At 39.4% G+C, this 24,328-nt stretch overlaps 1 protein-coding gene across 1 annotated transcript in view; it reads right to left on the bottom strand.

The window, feature by feature from the left end:
- LOC126365886 (helicase SKI2W) overlaps positions 1 to 24,328 on the bottom strand; it is a 155,122-nt gene that overhangs the window by 77,413 nt on the left and 53,381 nt on the right. The window contains exons 9-11 of the mRNA XM_050008586.1: positions 23,151 to 23,487; positions 20,415 to 20,525; positions 17,609 to 17,840 (exon numbers count right to left, since the gene is read on the bottom strand). Of these exons, the coding sequence (XP_049864543.1) occupies positions 17,609 to 17,840; positions 20,415 to 20,525; positions 23,151 to 23,487 (680 nt within the window). The remainder of the gene's footprint in view (positions 1 to 17,608; positions 17,841 to 20,414; positions 20,526 to 23,150; positions 23,488 to 24,328) is intronic.

The following is a 24,328-nucleotide window of genomic DNA, read 5'->3' as shown; positions in this document are numbered from 1 at the left end:
TTTTCATTGATTGCAATATCTACCTGTTTGGTGTGAGTGGATGCACTCCACACAAGTGAAGCATACTCTGCAGTGGACACACACAAAGCAAGAGCCGAAATTCTCGTGACAGGAGGACTTGCTCCCCAGGTGGTGGATGTGAGCTTCCTCAAGATGTTATTCCATGAACTAACTTTCAGCCTGGTGTTATGGCAATGTTTCTTGGAGGTCAGAGTTCGGTCGGATAATACCCAGATATACTGGTGTTGAACGATGCTCCAGTAGTTTGCCTTGCCATGTAATGTCCAGTTCCTGCCGAGCTGCTCTATTCTTCAAGTGAAATGTGTACACCTGAGACTTGTTGGGATTTGGCTTTCGATGATTGACTTTGTAGTAGGAACCAAGCATATCTAGCACAGAAGTCAACCTTTCCTCTACTTCTTCAAACGTCTTTCCCTGAGCAACCACTGCAGTATCGTCAGCGTAGATGAAAAGCCATTCTGATCAATGGCTTCCTTTTGGGTTGTTTGGGGGAGGAGACCAGACAGCGAGGCCATCGATCTGGGGAAGGAAGTCCGCCTTTCCCTTTCAAACGAACCATCCCAGGATTTGCCTGGAGCAATTTAGGGAAATCAAGGAAAACCTAAATCAGGATGGCCAGACGCGGGATTGAACCGTCATCCTCCTGAATGCGTGGCTTCCTTTACTTCAGGCAATAATGAAGGATTTTTTTTTTGAAACTAGAGGCAAGGAAAAAGCAAAGCAGAAAATATGACTATTATTCCCACAATGGTGCCAAGTTGGAAATGTGGACAGTTCCTTCAGTTAATACGAAATATGAGTCAAACTGTTTGATGGGATCAAAGGAACACATTATCTAATTCCACTCTCAAGAATTATTTTCTGTTTTAATTTTTGTAAGTGCCACACATTGTGATATCCCTTTACCATGACTGAATTTTTCAGTTTTATGTGAAACATGTTGTTGTTGTTGTTGTCTTCAGTCCTGGGACTGGTTTGATGCAGCTCTCAATGCTACTCTATCCTGTGCAAGCTGCTTCATCTCCCAGTACCTGCTGCAACCTACATCCTTTTGAATCTGCTTAGTGTACTCATCTCTCGGTCTCCCTCTACGATTTTTACCCTCCACGCTGCCCTCCAACGCTAAATTTGTGATCCCTTGATGCCTCAAAACATGTCCTACCAACCGATCCCTTCTTCTAGTCAAGTTGTGCCACAAACTTCTCTTGTCCCCAATCCTATTCAATACCTCCTCATTAGTTACGTGATCTATCCACCTTATCTTCAGTATTCTTCTGTAGCACCACATTTCGAAAGCTTCTATTCTCTTCTTGTCCAAACTAGTAATCGTCCATGTTTCACTTCCATACATGGCTACACTCCAAACAAATACTTTCAGAAACGACTTCCTGATACATAAATCTATATTCGATGTTAACAAATTTCTCTTCTTCAGAAACGCTTTCCTTGCCATTGCCAGTCTACATTTTATATCCTCTCTACTTCGACCATCATCAGTTATTTTACTTCCTAAATAGCAAAACTCCTTTACTACTTTCAGTGTCTCATTTCCTAATCTAATTCCCTCAGCATCACCCGATTTAATTTGACTACATTCCATTATCCTCGTTTTACTTTTGTTGATGTTCATCTTATATCCTCCTTTCAAGACACTGTCCATTCCGTTCAACTGCTCTTCCAAGTCCTTTGCCGTCTCTGACAGAATTACAATGTCATCGGCGAACCTCAAAGTTTTTACTTCGTCTCCATGAATTTTAATACCTACTCCAAATTTTTCTTTTGTTTCCTTTACTGCTTGCTCAATATACAGATTGAATAACATCGGGGAGAGGCTACAACCCTGTCTCACTCCCTTCCCAACCACTGCTTCCCTTTCATGCCCCTCGACTTTTATGACTGCCATCTGGTTTCTGTACAAATTGTAAATAGCCTTTCGCTCCCTGTATTTTACCCCTGCCACCTTTAGAATTTGAAAAAGAGTATTCCAGTCAACATTGTCAAAAGCTTGCTCTAAGTCTACAAATGCTAGAAACGTACGTTTGCCTTTCCTTAATCTTTCTTCTAAGATAAGTCGTAAGGTCAGTATTGCCTCACGTGTTCCAACATTTCGACGGAATCCAAACTGATCCTCCCCGAGGTCCGCATCTACCAGTTTTTCCATTCGTCTGTAAAGAATTCGCGTTAGTATTTTGCAGCTGTGACTTATTAAACTGATAGTTCGGTAATTTTCACATCTGTCAGCACCTGCTTTCTTTGGGATTGGAATTATTATATTCTTCTTGAAGTCTGAGGGTATTTCGCCTGTCTCATACATCTTGCTCACCAGCTGGTAGAGTTTTGTCATGACTGGCTCTCCCAAGGCCGTCAGTAGTTCTAATGGAATGTTGTCTACTCCGGGGGCCTTGTTTCGACTCAGGTCTTTCAGTGCTCTGTCAAACTCTTCACGCAGTATCGTATCTCCCATTTCGTCTTCATCTACATCCTCTTCCATTTCCATAATATTGTCCTCAAGTACATCACCCTTGTATAAACCTTCTATATACTCCTTCCACCTTTCTGCCTTCCCTTCTTTGCTTAGAACTGGGCTGCCATCTGAGCTCTTGATATTCATACACGTGGTTCTCTTCTCTCCAAAGGTCTCTTTAATTTTCCTGTAGGCAGTATCTATCTTACCCCTAGTGAGATAAGCTTCTACATCCTTACATTTGTCCTCTAGCCATCCCTGTTTAGCCATTTTGCACTTCCTGTCGATCTCATTTTTGAGACGTCTGTATTCCTTTTTGCCTGCTTCATTTACTGCATTTTTATATTTTCTCCTTTCATCAATTAAATTCAATATTTCTTCTGTTACCCAAGGATTTCTAGCAGCCCTCGTCTTTTTACCTACTTTATCCTCTGCTGCCTTCACTACTTCATCTCTCAGAGCTACCCATTCTTCTTCTACTGTATTTCTTTCCCCTATTCCTGTCAATTGTCCCCTTATGCTCTCCCTGAAACTCTGTACAACCTCTGGTTCTTTCAGTTTATCCAGGTCCCATCTCCTTAATTTCCCACATTTTTGCAGTTTCTTCAGTTTTAATCTACAGGTCATAACCAATAGATTGTGGTCCGAGTCCACATCTGCCCCTGGAAATGTCTTACAACTTAAAACCTGGTTCCTAAATCTCTGTCTTACCATTATATAATCTATTTGATACCTTTTAGTATCTCCAGGGTTCTTCCACGTATACAACCTTCTTTCATGATTCTGAAACCAAGTGTTAGCTATGATTAAGTTGTGCTCCGTGCAAAATTCTACTAGGCGGCTTCCTCTTTCATTTCTTAGCCCCAATCCATATTCACCTACTATGTTTCCTTCTCTCCCTTTTCCTACACTCGAATTCCAGTCACCCATTACTATTAAATTTTCGTCTCCCTTCACTATCTGAACAATTTCTTTTATTTCATCGTACTTTTCTTCAATTTCTTCATCATCTGCAGAGCTAGTTGGCATATAAACTTGTACTACTGTAGTAGGTGTGGGCTTCGTATCTATCTTGGCCACAATAATGCGTTCACTATGCTGTTTGTAGTAGCTTACCCGCATTCCTATTTTCCTATTCATTATTAAACCTACTCCTGCATTACCCCTATTTGATTTTGTGTTTATAACCCTGTAGTCACCTGACCAGACGTCTTGTTCCTCCTGCCACTAATTCCCACTATATCTAACTTTAACCTATCCATTTCCCTTTTTAAATTTTCTAACCTACCTGCCCGATTAAGGGATCTGACATTCCACGCTCCGATCCGTAGAACGCCAGTTTTCTTTCTCCTGATAACGACATCCTCCTGAGTAGTCCCCGCCCGGAGATCCAAATGGGGGACTATTTTACCTCCGGAATATTTTACCCAAGAGGATGCCATCATCATTTAATCATACAGTAAAGCTGCATGTCCTCGGGAAAAATTACGGCTGTAGTTTCCCCTTGTTTTCAGCCGTTCGCAGTACCAGCACAGCAAGGCTGTTTTGGTTAATGTTGCAAGGCCAGATCAGTCAATCATCCAGACTGTTGCCCCTGCAACTACTGAAAAGGCTGCTGCCCCTCTTCAGGAACCACACGTTTGTCTGGCCTCTCAACAGATACCCCTCCGTTGTGGTTGCACCTACGGTACGGCCATCTGTATCGCTGAGGCACGCAAGCCTCCCCACCAACGGCAAGGTCCATGCTTCATGGGGGGGGATGTGAAACATAGATTCCTTAAATTAGATGATGAGAAAAAGAAATAGATTAGTTTTTATAGTTGTAATCCACTACTGTTCAGAAACTAAAAGAGGTATGAACTTCTGCACTCTTACAAAGAGTTGTAAGAACAAATGAGAAGCTTCAGGAAAATCTGGTAACTCAGTCGTGTACAGCTCGTCCACCTAACATGAAATGACCCAAATTCCTAATAAAATTAACCAAACAGTAGTATGAAATTATTCCAGCTGGAACTATACCAGTTAATTCTGGGTCTGTCCAGTAAAAGGTCCACTACAATTCATAGAAGGTGCTCCATCATCATCATAGCTCTGTGACAAATGGCACTGAAGTGTCTATGAGTCACGTAAGTGCAGTGGGAATGCATAGGTTCATCATGCCCAGTTTCCATCGCAGTCCTGCTCCATTCCATCTTGTGGCTACAGGTACACAACTTGGTGGCGACACGCTTAGAATCTAATCTGAAGGCTGAGATGACTGGCTCTACTACGCATATCATAATCTAGCGGATACAAGGCACTATTACCTAATGATATGTACCTTGTGTTTGCCTATACTGCTCTGAAGATAATCCTAAACTTCAGTAAGGTAATGTACAACTCTATTCCTCTCTAACTGTATCAGGTTGGTTAAGGAATGCTAAATGGAGCTGAGAGAGCTATATATACTAATTAGTATATATATTACAACTATTTATGTACACTTGCCTCTCAAATGCAATATTACAACAAATCACAGTCTTGTGAAGAAAACTTTTGCTCCCCACAGCAATATAAAGAATAATAAATTGCCCATATATCATGAGACTTTATCCAACATTGGTTTTGAAACTTGTATCTTTGCATGCGTGTCCTCACATGCATGCCTTCACCCACACCGAAGACTTAGCTTCCAAAAATTAGAAAAAATTCATAAATGCTCACCATGCAGACCTCTTCTTTTTTGGAAAAAAGTAATAATAAATCTTTCTCTCATTCTTTGTTACAACAGTGGTATTTTTTTCATCAGTTACAATTAACATGTGACTTCAAATTATTAATTTATACATACAAATATACATACTTGGTCGTACAGGTAGTTTTTTTTTTTTTTTTTTTTTTTTTTTCTAACAAGCATATTCCAGTGGAGGACTTTTGTTTTAGATGAAAAATAGGTTATTTAAATTTTTTGAAAATTATGATTTCTGTTTATATAGTTTCAATGAGACAACATTCCTGAGATTTCACTTCCTCTATCAATTAAACATTTACCAATCTATGACCCAATTTGAACTTTTATGTAAGGTCTGCAAAAATGATCGCTTTTCTCAGAACCGGTATCCTCATGTAATAAATCACTTTCAATTTCTCCAAATCTATACTTATCAGAATCATGTGGTATGCCATCATATGCATTATTTGTCACAGTTATAAAATTTGCACAAGCTACAAAATTGTCATTAGTATTCTCTATTATCTCAAATAACCAAGAACTTTCATCCAAATCACATTGTACACTATTGAAGTACTTACCCTTCAGCTTTCCAAAAATAAAATATCTCATCTTTTTCCACCACTCAGGACTTATAGTTTCACATAAATTGATAAGCATCTTTCTAAAACTTTTGTCAAAGGAAATATTTTCACTGTTCAGCCATAGATTCATAAAAAATGTGTGTGTGTCATTAGTATCTGCAAATGTTTCACTTAGGCTATAAGTTATACATGTGTCGTCATTATTTGTGTGATCAGATTCTTTATCAACAACATCAAAATTCTTACTTTTACATACACCCTGCTTGTGAGCCTTATTCATCTTTGTAACATACCTGGGAATTTCTATAACATTCTCACTATTTAATCCATTTTCAACCATGTGTATACCCAACTCCCTATTTAAACTAATGAAACACCTTTCCTCAACATCATCATTAATATCATTACCATCAACTTTATCAACATCATTATCATTACACATATTCAGGTCATACACATTCAAATTATCCCCCAAAATATTATGTCCCTTTTCTAAAGTTACCAGATCCCTTTCACCAATATATTCATTCTCACAGCATGCAGTCTCTCTTTCATTCACACAAGTCTCTTATCTACTACAAACCTGACTACAAATTACATCATCTGACAAAGTATTGTTCTTTTCTGCCCAAGTGTAAAACTCTGTTAAATTAAATGAATTACAGTTACTTTTATCTACTGTATGTTCTTGTGTACTGAAAATTTTATCTTCATCAATATCATCATTATTTTCCTCCTGAAACTTCTTCAGTAAGTAACAACTAATGACCTCATGTGATTGCTTAGGTTTAGATCTGTCATGTTTAGGTTTATGATAGTCACATCCATTGGTCCTTTCATCATAATCACCTTTTGCCTCAACCTTGCGGACCTTCAAGGGGGCGTCTACACGTTTTTTATTTCCTGAATAACAACTGCTTCCTGTTTAAACTGCTGATTGTGGCTCTGCCAATGTCTCTGATCAACATTTCTGTTCCCATTCCTATGCCAAACATTTCCTGGTTGTTGGTAGTTACTATTGTACTGATCTCTAGCAAATTTCTGTGATTACGATCCCTAAAGTGTTCTCTACTTTGTTGATTATTTCTGTGAAAATGCTGTTCTGCTTTGGATGAAAATTATGGTCCTTTTTTTGAAAATTATTGTTATAGCCCCCTGAATTTTGACTGACACCATGATAATTGTTTTGTACCCTTTTAAGAAAGTTTTCATTTCCCCAATTTTGACCACTACCTTTCTGAGTAAACTCACTGTGTGATCTTGTTGTTACCCTATCCAACTTTTCAATATAATTGAGAAACTGCTCAATATTACTATAAGAACAATGAACTAAATTCAACTGCATTGCTGATGGCAATCTTTTCTTTAAGGTATCAATTTTGATCAAGTCATCCAAAGGTTATGTTAAATGAACAAGTTTTTGAAGTTCACTTTTGCAAAATTGTTTCATACTCCCATCTGATTCTCTATAGTTTCTCCCATTTAAAAATTCACTTTTGATTCTAGTTTGTTTAAGATTATTCCAAAAATTTTCCAGAAATTTTGATTCAAATTCTGAAAAGGTCATCCCCACAGTTACAATTTGGTTTGCCCAAGTCGAAGCTTCCCCTTCCAAGAATTTTTTCACAAATTTAATTTTCATATCATCTGGCGAGAAAGGTAAAAAACAATCCTTACAATACTGTATAAAATCAGTAGGATGTAAAAGTCCATCTACCGAAAAGTGCTTCACTGGAATATTTGATACAAGATTGCATGTGTTGACAATGTGATTTTTGTTTTGAAATTCAGTGTCAAAACTTTCAACTTTTTTACGAAGTTCTTTAACAAATTTTTGTTTTCTAAATCATTGCATTCTATTTTTTCTTCTAAAGTAACCAAACGAGTGTCTGTTTTTTGTTCTACATTTTTAACTAAAACTTTTGTGTTCTCATCCAAATTTTTAATTTCCCCTTTGATCTCATTAAAATCAATTAAATTTCTTTCCCTATCTGCCAGTAACTCATTTTTTACAGTATTAATTTCATCGCTCAATTTAGCATCAATTTCTTTTACTTTTTCTTCCACAGATTCAATTTTTTCCTCAACACTCCAAACCCTGTCCGAAAGATCACCCACTTCGGTATTGACTGCTTGGACTTGCAACAAAATGTTATCAATTTTTCCATCCAAATTTACAAGAAAATCTTTTAAACTAAATTGATCGGATCATTTTGTTTCATTAGGCATATCCTGAATTTCAAAGTCTATTAAATTACTATTTTCTACTTTAGGCACAACACTCTCAGAAATGTTCAGAACCATGAATAAATTTAAAAAAAAAATACACAGTAATAGAAAACAAGATTAAAAAATATATTGTTTTTAGCAAAATACGATGGTTTCTTCACTTATCTGGAACTCTCTTCTACTGTTGTACATCCACGTTCTCCATCCATGTGATTGTTAACTAAAATTCTTGAAATTCCTTCTTCTGTCGAAAACTATATTTTTAGCCTAAACATTTCTTCTCCAAAACTTTTACTTCTCAATGAACACAAATACTGCAACACACATTCTCAAAAACTGGTATTAACACATGCAAATTTTTTCTTCTTCGTCGCACTGTTGAAAATCACGACACAATATCCCGGCTACGAGTCCCCAGTTGAAACTGTCATTCCACAATTGTTATTTTGTAATAAAACCTGGCATAGTTCAAATAAAGTAGTCACTTTTTTGTGTATATATATATATATTAAAAACAAAGATTCCAAGACTTACCAAGCGGGAAAGCGCCGGCAGACAGGCACATGAACAAAACACACAAACACACACACAGAATTGCTAGCTTTCGCAACCGATGGTTGCTTCTTCAGGAAGGAGAGGGAAAGACGAAAGGATGTGGGTTTTAAGGGAGAGGGTAAGGAGTCATTCCAATCCCGGGAGCGGAAAGACTTCCCTTGGGGGAAAAAAAGGACAGATGTACACTCGCGCGCACACACACACACACACACACACACACACACACACACACACACACACACACATATCCATCCGCACATACACAGACACAAGCAGACATATTTAAAGGCAAAGTTGACTCTTTGCCTTTAAATATGTCTGCTTGTGTCTGTGTATGTGCGGATGGATGTGTGTGTGTGTGCGCGCGCGAGTGTACATCTGTCCTTTTTTTCCCCCAAGGGAAGTCTTTCCGCTCCCGGGATTGGAATGACTAATTACCCTCTCCCTTAAAACCCACATCCTTTCGTCTTTCCCTCTCCTTCCTGAAGAAGCAACCATCGGTTGCGAAAGCTAGCAATTCTGTGTGTGTGTTTGTGTGTTTTGTTCATGTGCCTGTCTGCCAGCGCTTTCCCGCTTGGTAAGTCTTGGAATCTTTGTTTTTAATATATTTTTCCCATGTGGAAGTTTCTTTCTATTATATATATATATATATATATATATATATATATATATATATATATATAGTTAAATTCCTACAGATGGCTTCAGTTGTCTAATATGAGTACGATTCCAATAGTGCCGTTTGTTGGATGCAGAAGTTCCGCTGTTCACCGTGTCTGTGTCAATTTGGGTGTTTCTAATACCATTTTTTCTTTCTGGATGTGATTGCTTGCTGCTACTTGATATAAAAAGTAATACAAAAAACTCATAAGTTCATCATTCACTTTCGATTTATTTCACAGGGAAATACAACTTTGTTCCGCGACTGCGTCTCAACCGACCACAGCCGACTCTACAAGTGACAAAGAAAGACTCTAGCTTCAAAGATATGCCACACCACACCCAAACTTCCGCTTGTAATAAGTCTCTTGATATTGTTCGTCATATCCACCAATATCAATCAATATATTGCAATTTTTAAACGTAATAGTAAATTAACATAAAAAATAAGTAGATTATAATTTATAAAAATTCCGACAAAAATATAAGAGAAAAACATTCACCACTTCGCCCACTAAATTCGGTATCGATAACTTCAGTTGAAAATAATACATCTCCCAGATCCATTACACACTGCATCTATATTTTCTATCCTATTTTCTTTGACCATCATCAGTCATTTTGCTGCCCAAATAGCAAAACTCGTCTACTATTTCAATTGTTTCATTTCCTAATCTAATTCCCTCGGCATCACCTGATTTAACTGAACTTCAGTCCATTATCCTTGATTTGCTTTTGTTGGTGTTCATCTTATATCCTCCTTTCCAGACACTGTCCATTCCGTTCAACTGCTCCTCCGTGTCCTTCACTGTTTCTGACCTCCCCCCACGAACCATTTACCTTGCCATTGATAGGAAGGCTTGTGCGCCTCAGGGATACAGATAGTCGTACTATAGGTGCAACCATTTTGGAAGTGCAACCATAATGGAGGGGTATCTGTTGAGAGGCTAGACAAATGTGTGGTTTTTTTAAGGGAGGCAGCACCCTTTTTGGTAGTGCAGGGGTAACAGTCTGGATGATTGACTGATCTGGCCTTGTAACACATCAACCAAAATGGCCTTGCTGTGCTGGCACTGCAAACAATTGAAAGCAAGGTGAAAGTACAGCCTTGGATAACACAAGAGGTATTGAATTTAATTGCAATTGAGAGATTCATACCTCATAAATTAGTAAGAGATGGAACGGATCCCCCGTGGTACACAAAAAAGGTCCGAACGCTGTTGCAGAGGCAACGGAAAAAGCATGCAAAGTTCAGAAGAACGCGAAATTCCGAAGATGGGCTAAAATTTACAGACGCGCGAAATTTGGCACGTACTTCGATGCGAGATGCCTTTAATAGGTTCCACAACGAAACATTGTCTCGAAATTTGGTAGAAAATCCGAAGAAATTCTGGTCGTATGTAAAGTACACAAGCGGCAAGATGCAGTCAATACCTTCGCTGCGCAGTGCCGATGGTACTGTTATCGACGACTGTGCCGCTAAAGCGGAGTTATTGAACGCAGTTTTCCGAAATTCCTTCGCCAGGGAAGACGAATGGAATACTCCAGAATTTGAAACACGAACATCTGCTAGCATGAGTTTCTTAGAAGTAGATACCTTAGGGGTTGCGAAGCAACTCAAATCACTTGATACGGGCAAGTCTTCAGGTCCAGATTGTATACCGATTAGGTTCCTTTCAGATTACGCTGATACTATAGCTCCCTACTTAGCACTCATATACAACCACTCACTCACCGATAGATCTGTACCTACAGATTGGAAAATTGCGCAGGTCGCACTAGTGTTCAAGAAGGGTAGTAGGAGTAATCCATTTAACTACAGACCTATATCATTGACGTCGGTTTGCAGTAGGGTTTTGGAGCATATACTGTATTCAAACATTATGAATCACCTCGAAGGGAACAATCTATTGACACGTAATCAGCATGGCTTCAGAAAACATCGCTCTTGTGCAACGCAGCTAGCTCTTTATTCGCACGAAGTAATGGCCGCTGTCGACAGGGGATCTCAAGTTGATTCCGTATTTCTAGATTTCCGGAAAGCTTTTGACACCGTTCCGCACAAGCGACTTCTAATCAAGCTGCGGAGCTATGGGGTATCTTCTCAGTTGTGCGACTGGATTCGTGACTTCCTGTCAGGAAGGTCGCAGTTCGTAGTAATAGACAGCAAATCATCGAGTAAAACTGAAGTGATATCAGGTGTTCCCCAGGGAAGCGTCCTGGGACCTCTACTGTTCCTGATCTATATAAATGACCTGGGTGACAATCTGAGCAGTTCTCTTAAGACTGTTCGCAGATGATGCTGTAATTTACCGTCTAGTAAGGTCATCCGAAGACCAGTATCAGCTGCAAAGCGATTTAGAAAAGATTGCTGTATGGTGTGTCAGGTGGCAGTTGACGCTAAATAACGAAAAGTGTGAGATGATCCACATGAGTTCCAAAAGAAATCCGTTCGAATTCGATTACTCGATAAATAGTAAAATTCTCAAGGCTGTCAATTCAACTAAGTACCTGGGTGTTAAAATTACGAACAACTTCAGTTGGAAGGACCACATAGATAATATTGTCGGGAAGGCGAGCCAAAGGTTGCGTTTCATTGGCAGGACACTTAGAAGATGCAACAAGTCCACTAAAGAGACAGCTTACACTACACTCGTTCGTCCTCTGTTAGAATATTGCTGCGCGGTGTGGGATCCTTACCAGGTGGGATTGACGGAGGACATCTAAAGGGTGCAAAAAAGGGCAGCTCGTTTTGTATTATCGCATTATAGGGGAGAGAGTGTGGCAGATATGATACACGAGTTGGGATGGAAGTCATTACAGCATAGACGTTTTTCGTCGCGGCGAGACCTTTTTACGAAATTTCAGTCACCAACTTTCTCTTCCGAATGCGAAAATATTTTGTTGAGCCCAACCTACATAGGTAGGAATGATCATCAAAATAAAATAAGAGAAATCAGAGCTCGAACAGAAAGGTTTAGGTGTTCGTTTTTCCCGCTCGCTGTTCGGGAGTGGAATAGTAGAGAGATAGTATGATTGTGGTTCGATGAACCCTCTGCCAAGCACTTAAATGTGAATTGCATAGTAGTCATGTAGATGTAGATGTAGATAAAAGGAGAAAATATAAAAATGCAGTAAATGAAGCAGGTGAAAGGGAACATAAATGTCTAAACAATGACACTGACAGGAAATACAAAACAGCTACCCAGGAACGGCTAGAGGACAAATGTAAGAATTTAGAAGCATATATCACGTGGGGACAGATAGATGCTGCCTACAGGAAAATTAGAGGCACATTTGGAGAAAAAGGACCACCAGTATTAATATCAAGAGCTCAGATGGAAAACAGTCATAAGCAAAGAAGGGAAAGCAAAAAAGTGGAAGTAGTATATAGAGGATCTACACAAGGGTGACATACTTCAGGAAAATATTACGGAAATGGAAGAAGATGTAGAAGAAGATGTAGATGAAGATGTAATGGGAGATATGATACTGCGTAAAGAATTTTGCGTGGCACTGAAAGACCTAAGTTGAAACAAGGAGCAGGGAGCAGACAACATTCCATTAGAATTGCTGTTAGCCTTAGGAGAGCCAGCCATGACAATACTTTTCCATCTGATAAACAAGATGTATGAAACAGGCGAAATACCCTCAGACTTCAAGACCAGAATAATTCCGATTTCAATGAAAGCAGGTGCAGACAGATGTGAAAATTACCGAACCCTATCATGGTTGCAAAATACTATCATGAAGTCTTTACAGAAGAATGAAAAATTGATAGAAGATGACCTCAGGGAAGATAAATTTGAATTCTGCAGAATTATAGAAACACATGAAGCAATACTGATCCTATGGTTTGTCACAGAAGATAGGTTACAGAAAAGCAAACAAACTTTTGTAGCATTTATAGACTTAGAGAAAGCATTCGACAGTGTTGACTGAAATACTCTCTTTCAAATTCTAAAGGTGGCAGGGGTAAAATACAAGGATCAAAAGGCTATTTACACTTTGTGGGGAAATCAGATGGCAGTTATAAAAGTCAAGGGCATGAATGGGAAACAGTGGTTCAGAAGGGAGCAAGGCAGGGTTGTAATCTATCCATGATACATTGTTAAACCTGTATATTGAGCAAGCAATAAAGGGCACAAAAGAAAAATTTGGAGTAGGAATTAAAGTCCAGGGAGAAAAACAAAAAAATTGAGGTTTGGCAATGACACAGTAATTCTGTCACAAACAGGGAAGGACTTGAACATGAAATTATGTTTCTGATAATTTTGTGCCATGCTGAGCTGGTGACCTGTGACCACCTTCAGAGAGCCATATCAGCATTTTTATGCAACTGTTTAAAGGAGTAGTGTGTTTCCTTGGCAACAGTTTTTTTGGTGTTTGAAGAATATTTGTAGATATGTATAATATGTAGATATATATTGTTTATTTTGTGTCTGTCTGCATTTTCACTCCAGAGTGAAAATACACAGTGCACTTGCATCTACACTTCACATGCCATCTTACGGTGTTTGGTGAAGGGTACATTGGGTAACACTACCATTTCCCTCCTACCTTGCTTGTTCTATTTGAAAATGATGTTCAGAAAAGAATGAATGTTTATGAGCCTTGGTATGAGTCTGAATTTATCTGATTTTACTACCATGGTCATTGCACACAATACATGCAGTGGGAAGGGCATTTTTGGAATTGTGACAGTAATCCACTTTATGAGGTTGAACACTTCTCTTTTGACACCTGCCATTGGAGTTAGATGAGCAATTCTGTGATATTCTCAAGTTTACTAAATGAAACTAATGATGACACCTGCTTAACTTCTTTCAATCTTCTCTAGTTCGTCTATTAAATTTTACCCATTAAGGGTCTCAATCTGCTGAGCAAGGTTCAAGAATCAGTTGAATGAGGTTTCTGTAAGCTCTTTCATTGGTGAATGATAGTTTTTTGTTCCTGTGTCTCAGTGTTTTTAGCTAACAATTAATACTTTATATATGTTCACAATTATACTTTTTTCATGTAAATCTTTACCTTGTGTACACCTTTCTACTTGTCACTTTTCCAGCAGCTTGCATATAAAGTCTCCTAAGAGTAAATGGCTGTGATGAATGTGTGTGGAGTCTGTCTTGGTGAAAATGCTAGAAGATGAACTAAAGAGAAGAACTTGGAGCTGGCACACAGACTACTCCTTTGGAAGAGGATCTAAGTGTCTACCTAGAAACAAACAAAGCTCCACAATGCTGGAAATATGTGAAGATAAGTTTAAAATATTACTGAATTACTTGAGAGCAATGGACAAAGGCCATAGGGAGCTTTCCACTGTAGAATTTTTTTGTACTGGAAAGTATATTCAGTTTCTGCAAGAACTTCGAATTCAGTACCATAAAACTTCCGGGGTGGATCCAGCAAATCTCTCAGATTACAAAAACACAATCATTACTTCTATGACAAAAATTTGAACATCACAGAAAAAAAATTCTTCATTTTGTATGCCTACACATTTTCAGTGTCCTCAGCATGCAATTGAGAAAGTCTTCTTAAGATTCAAGTCACTAGTACAGAAAGCTGCTGATGAAATGCTAAAGAATTGTTCTCTGACAAAAAATTTATAACATTTCTATCTACTCTAATTCTTTCTTTTGTGAAGAAATTTCTTCATCCAGTCTGTCAAATGTGGCTTTCAGAACAAAATCATCATTCAATCTAAATAACTAAGGCATCAATAAACATTCTTGAAAAATAAATTCTTCCACTAGGATGTCTTCCAAGAGTTTCTTTGGACTTCAGCAGTGGCTATGTAATAGTTGCAAAGATTCCCTGCCACTCACCCCTTTCCATTTAAGTATGGACAGTATGCCAAGCATTCTTGTTTCCAATAATGTCCACTCACACATTTCACAATAAGAAAATCTGCTACTATGTACAGGACACATTACATATGATAGCAGAGGTTACCAACGCTAATAAATTAACTGGTGGATATTCAATCTTTTGATGACATTTTCACTGACAAATCAATCTTCCTTCTCTCAGATTTGTGCTGTGAATGTGGAATCGAAACATAAATTCCAGGTTCTCCTACGATAGTGTTAGACAAACTCTAATTCTTTCCTTGTTGAACAGAGCTAGTAACAAATCTGCAAGAAAGTGACTTTACAAACGATGCTAGGAGTAAAGGCAACTGTTCACCATATAGCTGAAACATTGACCAGATGACATACACATAAACAAAATTGGAAAAGTGGCTGAGCTTTCAGACAATGTCCTCCTTTGCACGCACGCGCGCGCGCGCGCACGCACACGCACGCACACACACACACACACACACACACACACACACACACACACACACACACACACACACACACACTTTCTCGGTGCTGGAGACTGACTAGGGTGAGGGGTTGTGTGTCAGGTGCAGAGGAGGAAGGTGATAGGCAGGAGAGGAGGAAGGTGATAGGCAGGAGGAGTGACTGGGTGAGGAAAGAGTTGCAGTTGGACCCACTCCAAAAGATTCGAACTAGCACGGTGCAAGGTGCACTCATCCTGGCACTGACAGGGAGTTGTGTAACACATATGATGAGTTGGGAGGGGCAGGGGTTAGAGAGGAAAGCGGAAAGGAATGAATGTGGAGAATGTGTAGGTAACGGGGAGATGTGAGGGGCACAGAGACAGGGATGGGAGTGGGTGTGGGTGCGAGTGTGGGAAGGGGCTAGAGGAGACAGAAGCCAGGAGTCTCTGCAGTCTTCTGCTTCCTCTGCAAACTCCGCTCCCCCACTTCCCAACCAACTCCTCGACTTCATCATATACTCCTGGAAATTGAAATAAGAACACCGTGAATTCATTGTCCCAGGAAGGGGAAACTTTATTGACACATTCCTGGGGTCAGATACATCACATGATCACACTGACAGAACCACAGGCACATAGACACAGGCAACAGAGCATGCACAATGTCGGTACTAGTACAGTGTAGTTGACTTACACCTTCTAGAGCACGTTGGGTGGCACGGGATACATGCGGACGTGCATTGTCCTGTTGGAACAGCAAGTTCCCTTGCCGGTCTAGGAATGGTAGAACGATGGGTTCCATGACGGTTTGGATGTACCGTGCACTATTCAGTGTCCCCTCGACGATCACCAGAGGTGTACGGTCAGTGTAGGAGATCGCTCCCCACACCATGATGCCGGGTGTTGGCCCTGTGTGCCTCGGTCGTATGCAGTCCTGATTGTGGCGCTCACCTGCACGGCGCCAAACACGCATACGACCATCATTGGCACCAAGGCAGAAGCGACTCTCATCGCTGAAGACGACACGTCTCCATTCGTCCCTCCATTCATGCCTGTCGTGACACCACTGGAGGTGGGCTGCACGATGTTGGGGCGTGAGCAGAAGACGGCCTAACGGTGTGCGGGACCGTAGCCCAGCTTCATGGAAACGGTTGCGAATGGTCCTCGCCGATACCCCAGGAGCAACAGTGTCCCTAATTTGCTGGGAAGTGGCGGTGGGTCCCCTACAGCACTGCGTAGGTCTTGGCGTGCATCCGTGTGTCGCTGCGGTCCGGTCCCAGGTCGACGGGCACTTGCACCCTCCGCTGACCACTGGCGACAACATCGATGTACTGTGGAGACCTCACGCCCCACGTGTTGAGCAATTCGGCGGTACGTCCACCCGGCCTCCCGCATGCCCACTATACGCCCTCGCTCAAAGTCCGTCAACTGCACATACGGTTCACGTCCACGCTGTCGTGGCATGCTACCAGTGTTAAAGACTGCGATGGAGCTCCGTAGGCCACAGCAAACTGGCTAACACTGACGGCGGCGGTGCACAAATGCTGCGCAGCTAGCGCCATTCGACGTCTAACACCGCGGTTCCTGGTGTGTCCGCTGTGCCGTGCGTGTGATCATTGCTTGTACAGCCCTCTCGCAGTGTCCGGAGCAAGTATGGTGGGTCTGACACACCGGTGTCAATGTGTTCTTTTTTCCATTTCCAGGAGTGTATATCACACGAAACTGATTCTGTCTGCTTCAGATTGAGCTCACAGATGTCACATTTGTGTCCTACTCCTTGCAAGCTGTCAGCCATCCTTCACAACCTTCCCCTTCCCACATCCTTCCTCCTCACATCCACTACACCCAATATAATCTTGCTCCACAGTTGGGATGTAGCACTGGAATAATTTAACTGTGTGTCTTTATTCCTTGCATTATTTATATTCCAGCATGGATTTTCTACATCACACCGACTTCAAAAATGACATTATTGCCTATAGCTAACCAGGAAACTTATATTCAATATTTTTCAATTGGTCAGTTATAAATTTACTAATTACAGTGTGAACTTTAATATAAAAGGAACAGTCATACGTAAGTAATACAACTTACCCAACATCATATTCTTAAGATTCATTTCTCCAGGAACATCAGTTTTGCAAATTATGATCACAGTTCCTGTAGCATCAAGACCTCTTCGGCCGGCCCTTCCTGCCATCTGAATATATTCAGCTGGTTGGAGATCCCTTGACTCTTTACCATCAAATTTGCGAATGGCATCAAATACCACAGTACGTGCAGGCATATTCACACCCATGGCAAATGTTTCAGTAGCAAATAGTAACTGCAAAAACATAAATCATATGTCAGAAAAAGAGCGCCATATTTCATAAAATTAAGGAGTTTGTGAACAGGCGATTATAGAAATTGAAGGACACTGTCATGGTTCCACCTCAGCTGTTGTTTACATCCATTTACTTTATTTTCACCTGATAGGCCAATTTTGGCCTTACAGGCCATCCTCAAGTGCTGTATATGCTAACAAGTCATAATTTGTCCAGTTACTTAGCAGTAGACATGGCAGTTCTGAAAGTGAGCACATATACTTGTAAGTGCCAAATTTAAAACAGAATGTTGACTGAATACAGTAAAAGACACAACACACACTTCTATCAACCAAAATAAGATTATCTTTCTCTGGCAATGCAGTTCATTTATGTGTTTTCTTGTAATTTTCTAAACTTACTACAGCAACAGTCTGTACTATCCTAAACAGTATCTCAAGCAGTCTATTTCTGCAGTCTCAACTTTATGCAGGCTGTAAACATAGAACATCTGCAACTGTATGGTTCTCTTCAAATCTCTTATCATCCAGAATGAATTAACATGACAGAAATGCTGACAATCCCAGGTGGCAGGGCAACTGATGATAGAGAAAAAGAATAATATCTGATGGGTCATTCCATAATTTACTTACAACAAAGATGTAGCTCAGTAGGAACTTATTTAAATAAAGGAAAGTCCAGGATGACAAAACAATATTCTACTTCCAAAGAAGGCCTTTTGTCTGAAAGCCTAAATGTTTAGTAGTCTTTTTGTTGTGTCTGTATGCACGTCAATGCAATGTGTGTGTGTGTGTGTGTGTGTGTGTGTGTGTGTGTGTGTGTGTGTGTGTGGAGGGGATGTTTTATGCAAACTACTGCATCCTATGATAAAGATGCTTTGCCCCATGAAATAATGCTTTCTTTTGAGATGGAAATGCTTAGATTTACACTAATAGCTCAGTTCTAATGATTCTTGGCAAACACAGAAACAAATATTTCCTTCAATCTATTCTTTCACTGAACTTTTAACATTACCTGGGATCTGTGGCCACATAGAATAGAAAATGAATGGCATATTTCCTCTCTTATGATTGTAAACAGTACTGTTTGATGAAAGGGTTGGCAAATGGTATAAAATACCTCTCTAAAAAATCTACAAGTTGTGTATATCTATTATATGGCCAATTACAGTCTTAAAATTGACTACAGATGATCCAGTGCCATAATATTTGTATTCTTCTTTCAGATGTTTACTTTAATTTCATAATCATTTGTATATTGAAGCACGTAGCTGAGACAAAAATTATAATAGATAATATTATGAAAAGGAAAAATTGATAATCACCATCTACATGAGATGCTGAGTTGCAGAAAGACACAACAGAAAGACTGCCATACATGTCGAGCTGCTGGTCAAAAGTCCTTTTTCTTAAGTACACACACACACACACACACACACACACACACACACACACACACACACACACACACACACACAAGACTAAGACCCACACACCTACTGTCTATGGCTACTAGCTGTGACAGTAGTAATTTGTGTGTGTGTGTGTGTGTGTGTGTGTGTGTGTGTGTGTGTTTTTATCAGATTTAGAAAAAGGCCTTTTGGCCAGAAGCTCAACAGGTGTAAGTCTTTTCATCATATCTGTCTGCGACTCAGCATCTTCGCTATACGGTGAGTGTCAATCTTCCGTTATCAGAACATGGTCATTATTCCATCCTGGAATTTCTATTGTTTGACAATAAATAGATATGCAGCCACATGACTAATGGTGTAGAGAAGTCATCATCTTGACTGTTAACTGCAAACTCTTCATCAAAATTACAATGGCTCCATATGGATGTAACATTTTAATAATCTGTACTTTTCACAAATGTGTGAAAGACAGTCAGTCACAACTGAAGCTTCAGCCAGTAACAGAGTGTAATCATTGTGATTTCATCTGTTTAGTAACCGATCATTTGCCTTTCCTCACAGTGCTTGCTTCACAATTCTACATATTAAATTAATTTGTATTTACAGAAAGTCAAATATAAAAGATCACAAATTAACATGGTCTACATGCAGTAAATAATGTCTATCAACCAAAATTAAATTAAATACTGAAAGATGGTGGTTCAACCAGAGGTAACAAATGGAAGTGAAACTATTTCCTAAGTAACTCAGTAAAACAGAATCGACAAAATCCTAAAAAGAGAGAATAATAACTAGAAAATGCATAAATAATAAATATCAAAAAGATAAACAGTGGCAGGTAGTGCCAGATGAAGTGGTGCACAGTGAATAGGGGCCAACTACTGATACCATACAGAAGAGAAGAATCTCTTTTTTGGTCACAAAACAAAAAAATTTAAAGCAACTGAAAAACACAAAAAAACCAGAAGCAATGAAAAGATATGGAAAGAAAACTTAATTAAGAAGATAACCAGAAAGTGACTGGCTGAAATAGTCCAATGAGGCTGTAAAAAAGGAAGAAAAGGAAAAGGAGGAAGAAGAAGAAGAAGAAGAAGAAGACAGGAAATTTTCTTTAAAACCATATAAAAGCACAATATACTATTGCTCTGTATTATCATTGTACCTTCACTAACTCTTTTTGAAACAACATTTCCACAATTTCCTTCAGGATAGGCAAAATTCCACTGTGGTGAATACCTATGCCTCTTTGCAGTAATCCTTGCATTTTCACAACCTGAAATGGAAAATTAGATATTTTTAACACAGTGATTTCTCTACTCTGAAATAAATGTGCTGTAATATTATAGTAGTGTAATAAAAAGGAAGTAACTGTTTGCATGACTTCTTGATTTCAGTAACAACAAAGAACGGAATGTGGAAGGAAATAATATAAACTTTTTTAAAAAGTTTTGCACTGCCTATGCTCTTGAACTTGTCTTGGCCTAGATTCAAAGAAATTATGGAATGAAAGAATAAGCTATACAGAAAAAATTCATAAAAATAATAATTTGCTGCACAATAAAATGGAGCAAAAATCGAAATTAAAGCATTCTATTAAAAACTGTACATCTTTTACACACTTGTTAAATCAAAATCTACAGCTGGGTAAAATTTAATACAAAGTTGCTTCAGCTTGTGCACTGTAACATGCTTGGAATCTCTTTGGCACGCTGTCCATAATGTGGATGAGATGTTGCTGCCCAAGCCTGTTCCATTGTCAATGGCAGCTGTCCTAAGGTCATCCAGTGTGTGAGGACAATTCCTGTGACAATGCACTTCAAGTTTCAAATGGTCCTAGATATGTTCAGCCATGTCAATGTCAAGATTTTGCAGGCCATTTCTCTCATTTGATTACTACCTCCCATTTGCTTATGATATAGGCTGTTTGTGCATCATTGCCTTTAATGATGAACCCATTACCAGATAGTTGGCTGTAGGAGTGGACAATTGTCTAGGGCTGCATTTCTCGACAGTTTTTTCTTTGGGGCACACCAAAATATGTTTCAAACTTTTGCGAGTCCCTAAATGTGAGGTTTTAGCTAGATGCAAAAGAGCAAATGCCTAAAGTACATACCCGTTTATTATTATTATTATTATTATTATTATTATTATTATTATTATTATATTATTATTATGTTTATAATCACATACAATGATGGGCGATTTCTTGCAAATTGGGCTACTCCGAGAATTGATTTGGTGACAAATCTTTTATATTCTAGATATTTTATTTGTGGCAAATCATAAGACATTAAATATCTCAAGGCACACCGGTATGTGGTTGAGAAATGCTGTTTTATGGGATCCTGTCATACCACTGCACAGTCCTCACATTATTCTCGAAAGTGATGAGAAGCACTAACACCTGTATACAATACCACTTCAATAAATGACTGAGTCATCTCTGTGTTGAAGCTGTGGGACTACAGGTCTGAGAAATGTATTGGTCATCTGGTCACCTCCACAATCTCATATGATCATCAGATGTCAGGCAACTCCAGCACTTGTTGTTGAAGAGCACCTGACACAACTCAACCCGGTTCCATTCCGAGTGCACCCTTATTTATCTTTTTTGCATGCCACAATACTGTGGATTTTGCATTTCTGTTTGTAATGGATCAATTGATCATGTGAAGATGGTTGCATACCATCTGGGTTGATATAGCTCTTACAGTTGCATAAAAAAAGACAGTGTACAGTTCCACTGCATTCTCCTTAGGATACGTAAGAATGACAGTTTGTAGGCCGTGAGCACCAACTGAGGTTGTTGACTATGGATGACTATTATGAACCAGGTCTTTAATATTTTGTGTTTTAATCTGCCAGGAAGTTTCATATCAGCGCACACTCCACTGCGGAGTGTAAATCTCATTCTGGAAACATCCCCAGGCTGTGGCTAAGCCATGTCTCCGCAATATCCTTTCTTTCAGGAGTGCTAGTTCTGCAAGGTTCGCAGGAGAGCTTCTGTAAAGTTTGGAAGGTAGGAGACGAGGTACTGGCAGAAGTAAAGCTGTGAGTACCGGACGTGAGTCGTGCTTCGGTAGCTCAGATGGTAGAGCACCTGCCCGCAAAAGGCAAAGGTCCTGAGTTCGAGTCTCGGTCGGGCACACAGTTTTAATCTGCCAGGAAGTTTCAATTTTATATTTTATATTTCTTCAAATGACATTGGTGTGAGTGCATGCCAATCTGTCCCATGTTAACACTCCTTTTTGCCATGGAGTTACAACGCACACACAGTCTAAGCCCTTCAAGGCATTCTGAAAGAATTAAAAGTGTACACAAGCAGCAATGTCCTGTTCACGACAGAAGATACAGTGTGCTCTATGGGACTGTACTGAGAATGAAGATGTGGGGACGCAAATAGTTGATGATTACAACAAAAAGTGCGAAATGTCTTTGCTTTGACTGATATACTTACTCTGGAGTACTTTCCATTTCCTGCCTTGTCTGTGTGTACTTACTTGCTTAAGATGAATGTCTTCTGTGTGTTACCAATATGAAAAGTCTTTTTTGTTAACACAGTTCTGATTTAAGTGTGGAATGTAGTTCTCACAAAGACATATTTTTACTCCTATACCCAGGTTGTGGCTTGTAGCTTTTTTCTGTCATCGAAAGGATGCTGAGAAAGATTTAACTGATTTTTATAAACGAAAAACACATGGAAGTCATGAGAGTGGTGTAAAACGATTTTGAGCATGTTAGTACAGCTGTTAGGAAATGCTGGAATAGATGTAGTGGAATGGACGGTGGTGATGGTGGTGGTGGTGGTGGTGGGATGGACGGGGGGATGAGGAAGAGGCAGATCTAGAGCAAAGTCCTTGGTGTAGTGAGAAAATAACATTTCATAATAGATTCACACCTGTGGCAAAAGCCGGTCTGGTTCCTTCAGTTTCTGCAAACATTTCTGGAAGAACTGTGATATTTTCCATTTTTCTTTCTCAGTTGTGAAATCTATGCCTTTAAGGTTCTCAGCATTGGTATCACATCGCTTTCGAGACAAAGTAAATGCAATAACCGGTAATTTATTCTCTTTCTTAAGGTTCTGTAGTAAGTTCACCCATAACGTAGTTTCTTGGTTGAACGTAAGTCGGTATCGAAGTTGCCCACGGGGAGGTGGGGCATTCTGTTGCTTGCCACCACGGCCCTTTGCTGCTGGTTGTGTGGGGGGCTTCATTGCTTCCACTGCATGATGATACCTGTAATGGTGCACAGACTGAATGAAACCATCCTTACATACGATGAAATGACACAAGACAAACAGTCACTATTAAATATAAGAGTTGACATTGAGTGAGTGAATCCTTACATACAATGAAATGACACAAGACAAACAGTCACTATAAAATATAAGAGGAGGGAGGGAGGGAGGGAGGGAGGGAGGGAGGGGTTAAGGAATGGTGAGACAGTAGGGAGACTGAAGGACAAATTAATGGAAGGACTATTATGTATTTAATGTACCATTACCACCAACAACATTAGAGATGAAGAATTAGTTGAAGTTTAAGGAGGAAGTCCATGCCTATGTAAAGTCACTCCTACAGTCACCTAAAGTGAATATTGCCGGAACAGTGACTGTTGGTAAGATGATGATGCACTTGCACCCTTCACACCGTAAGCAAGGCAGAAGGTTCAGTATGGAGGACACCAATTTTTGTGTCCTCTATGAGATGTATAGCAATGATTATCCAGTATCCATATGATCACATGGTATCAAAGAAGAGGCAGGAAACATGGTTATTCTTTCATTCTATGTTGTTTCCCTTGAATTTACACCCACACATATTCAAGATCTGCAGATGATGTCAGACTTTTCTTGATTGGTTTATATTGCCCCCATCCCCTTTTTTTGTTCATGGAATGTGTTAGGACTAAGCACAAATCAAACACTGAGCACTATGTTTCATGCAATGCCTATGCCAAACAGGATACACTGGTTTGTGTTTTGTTACATAAAAAAATATTTTTTTTAAAAAAATGAACTTATATCTGTCCATTTGACAGTGCAGCCAAACAGTGATACTCTGTTTAACAATGTGT

The sequence above is a fragment of the Schistocerca gregaria genome, chromosome 4 (genome assembly GCF_023897955.1).
Source record: "Schistocerca gregaria isolate iqSchGreg1 chromosome 4, iqSchGreg1.2, whole genome shotgun sequence".
In the NCBI taxonomy this organism is placed as follows: domain Eukaryota; kingdom Metazoa; phylum Arthropoda; class Insecta; order Orthoptera; family Acrididae; genus Schistocerca; species Schistocerca gregaria.
Note: the sequence above shows the minus strand (reverse complement) of the source record. Positions and strands in the feature narration are given on the sequence as shown.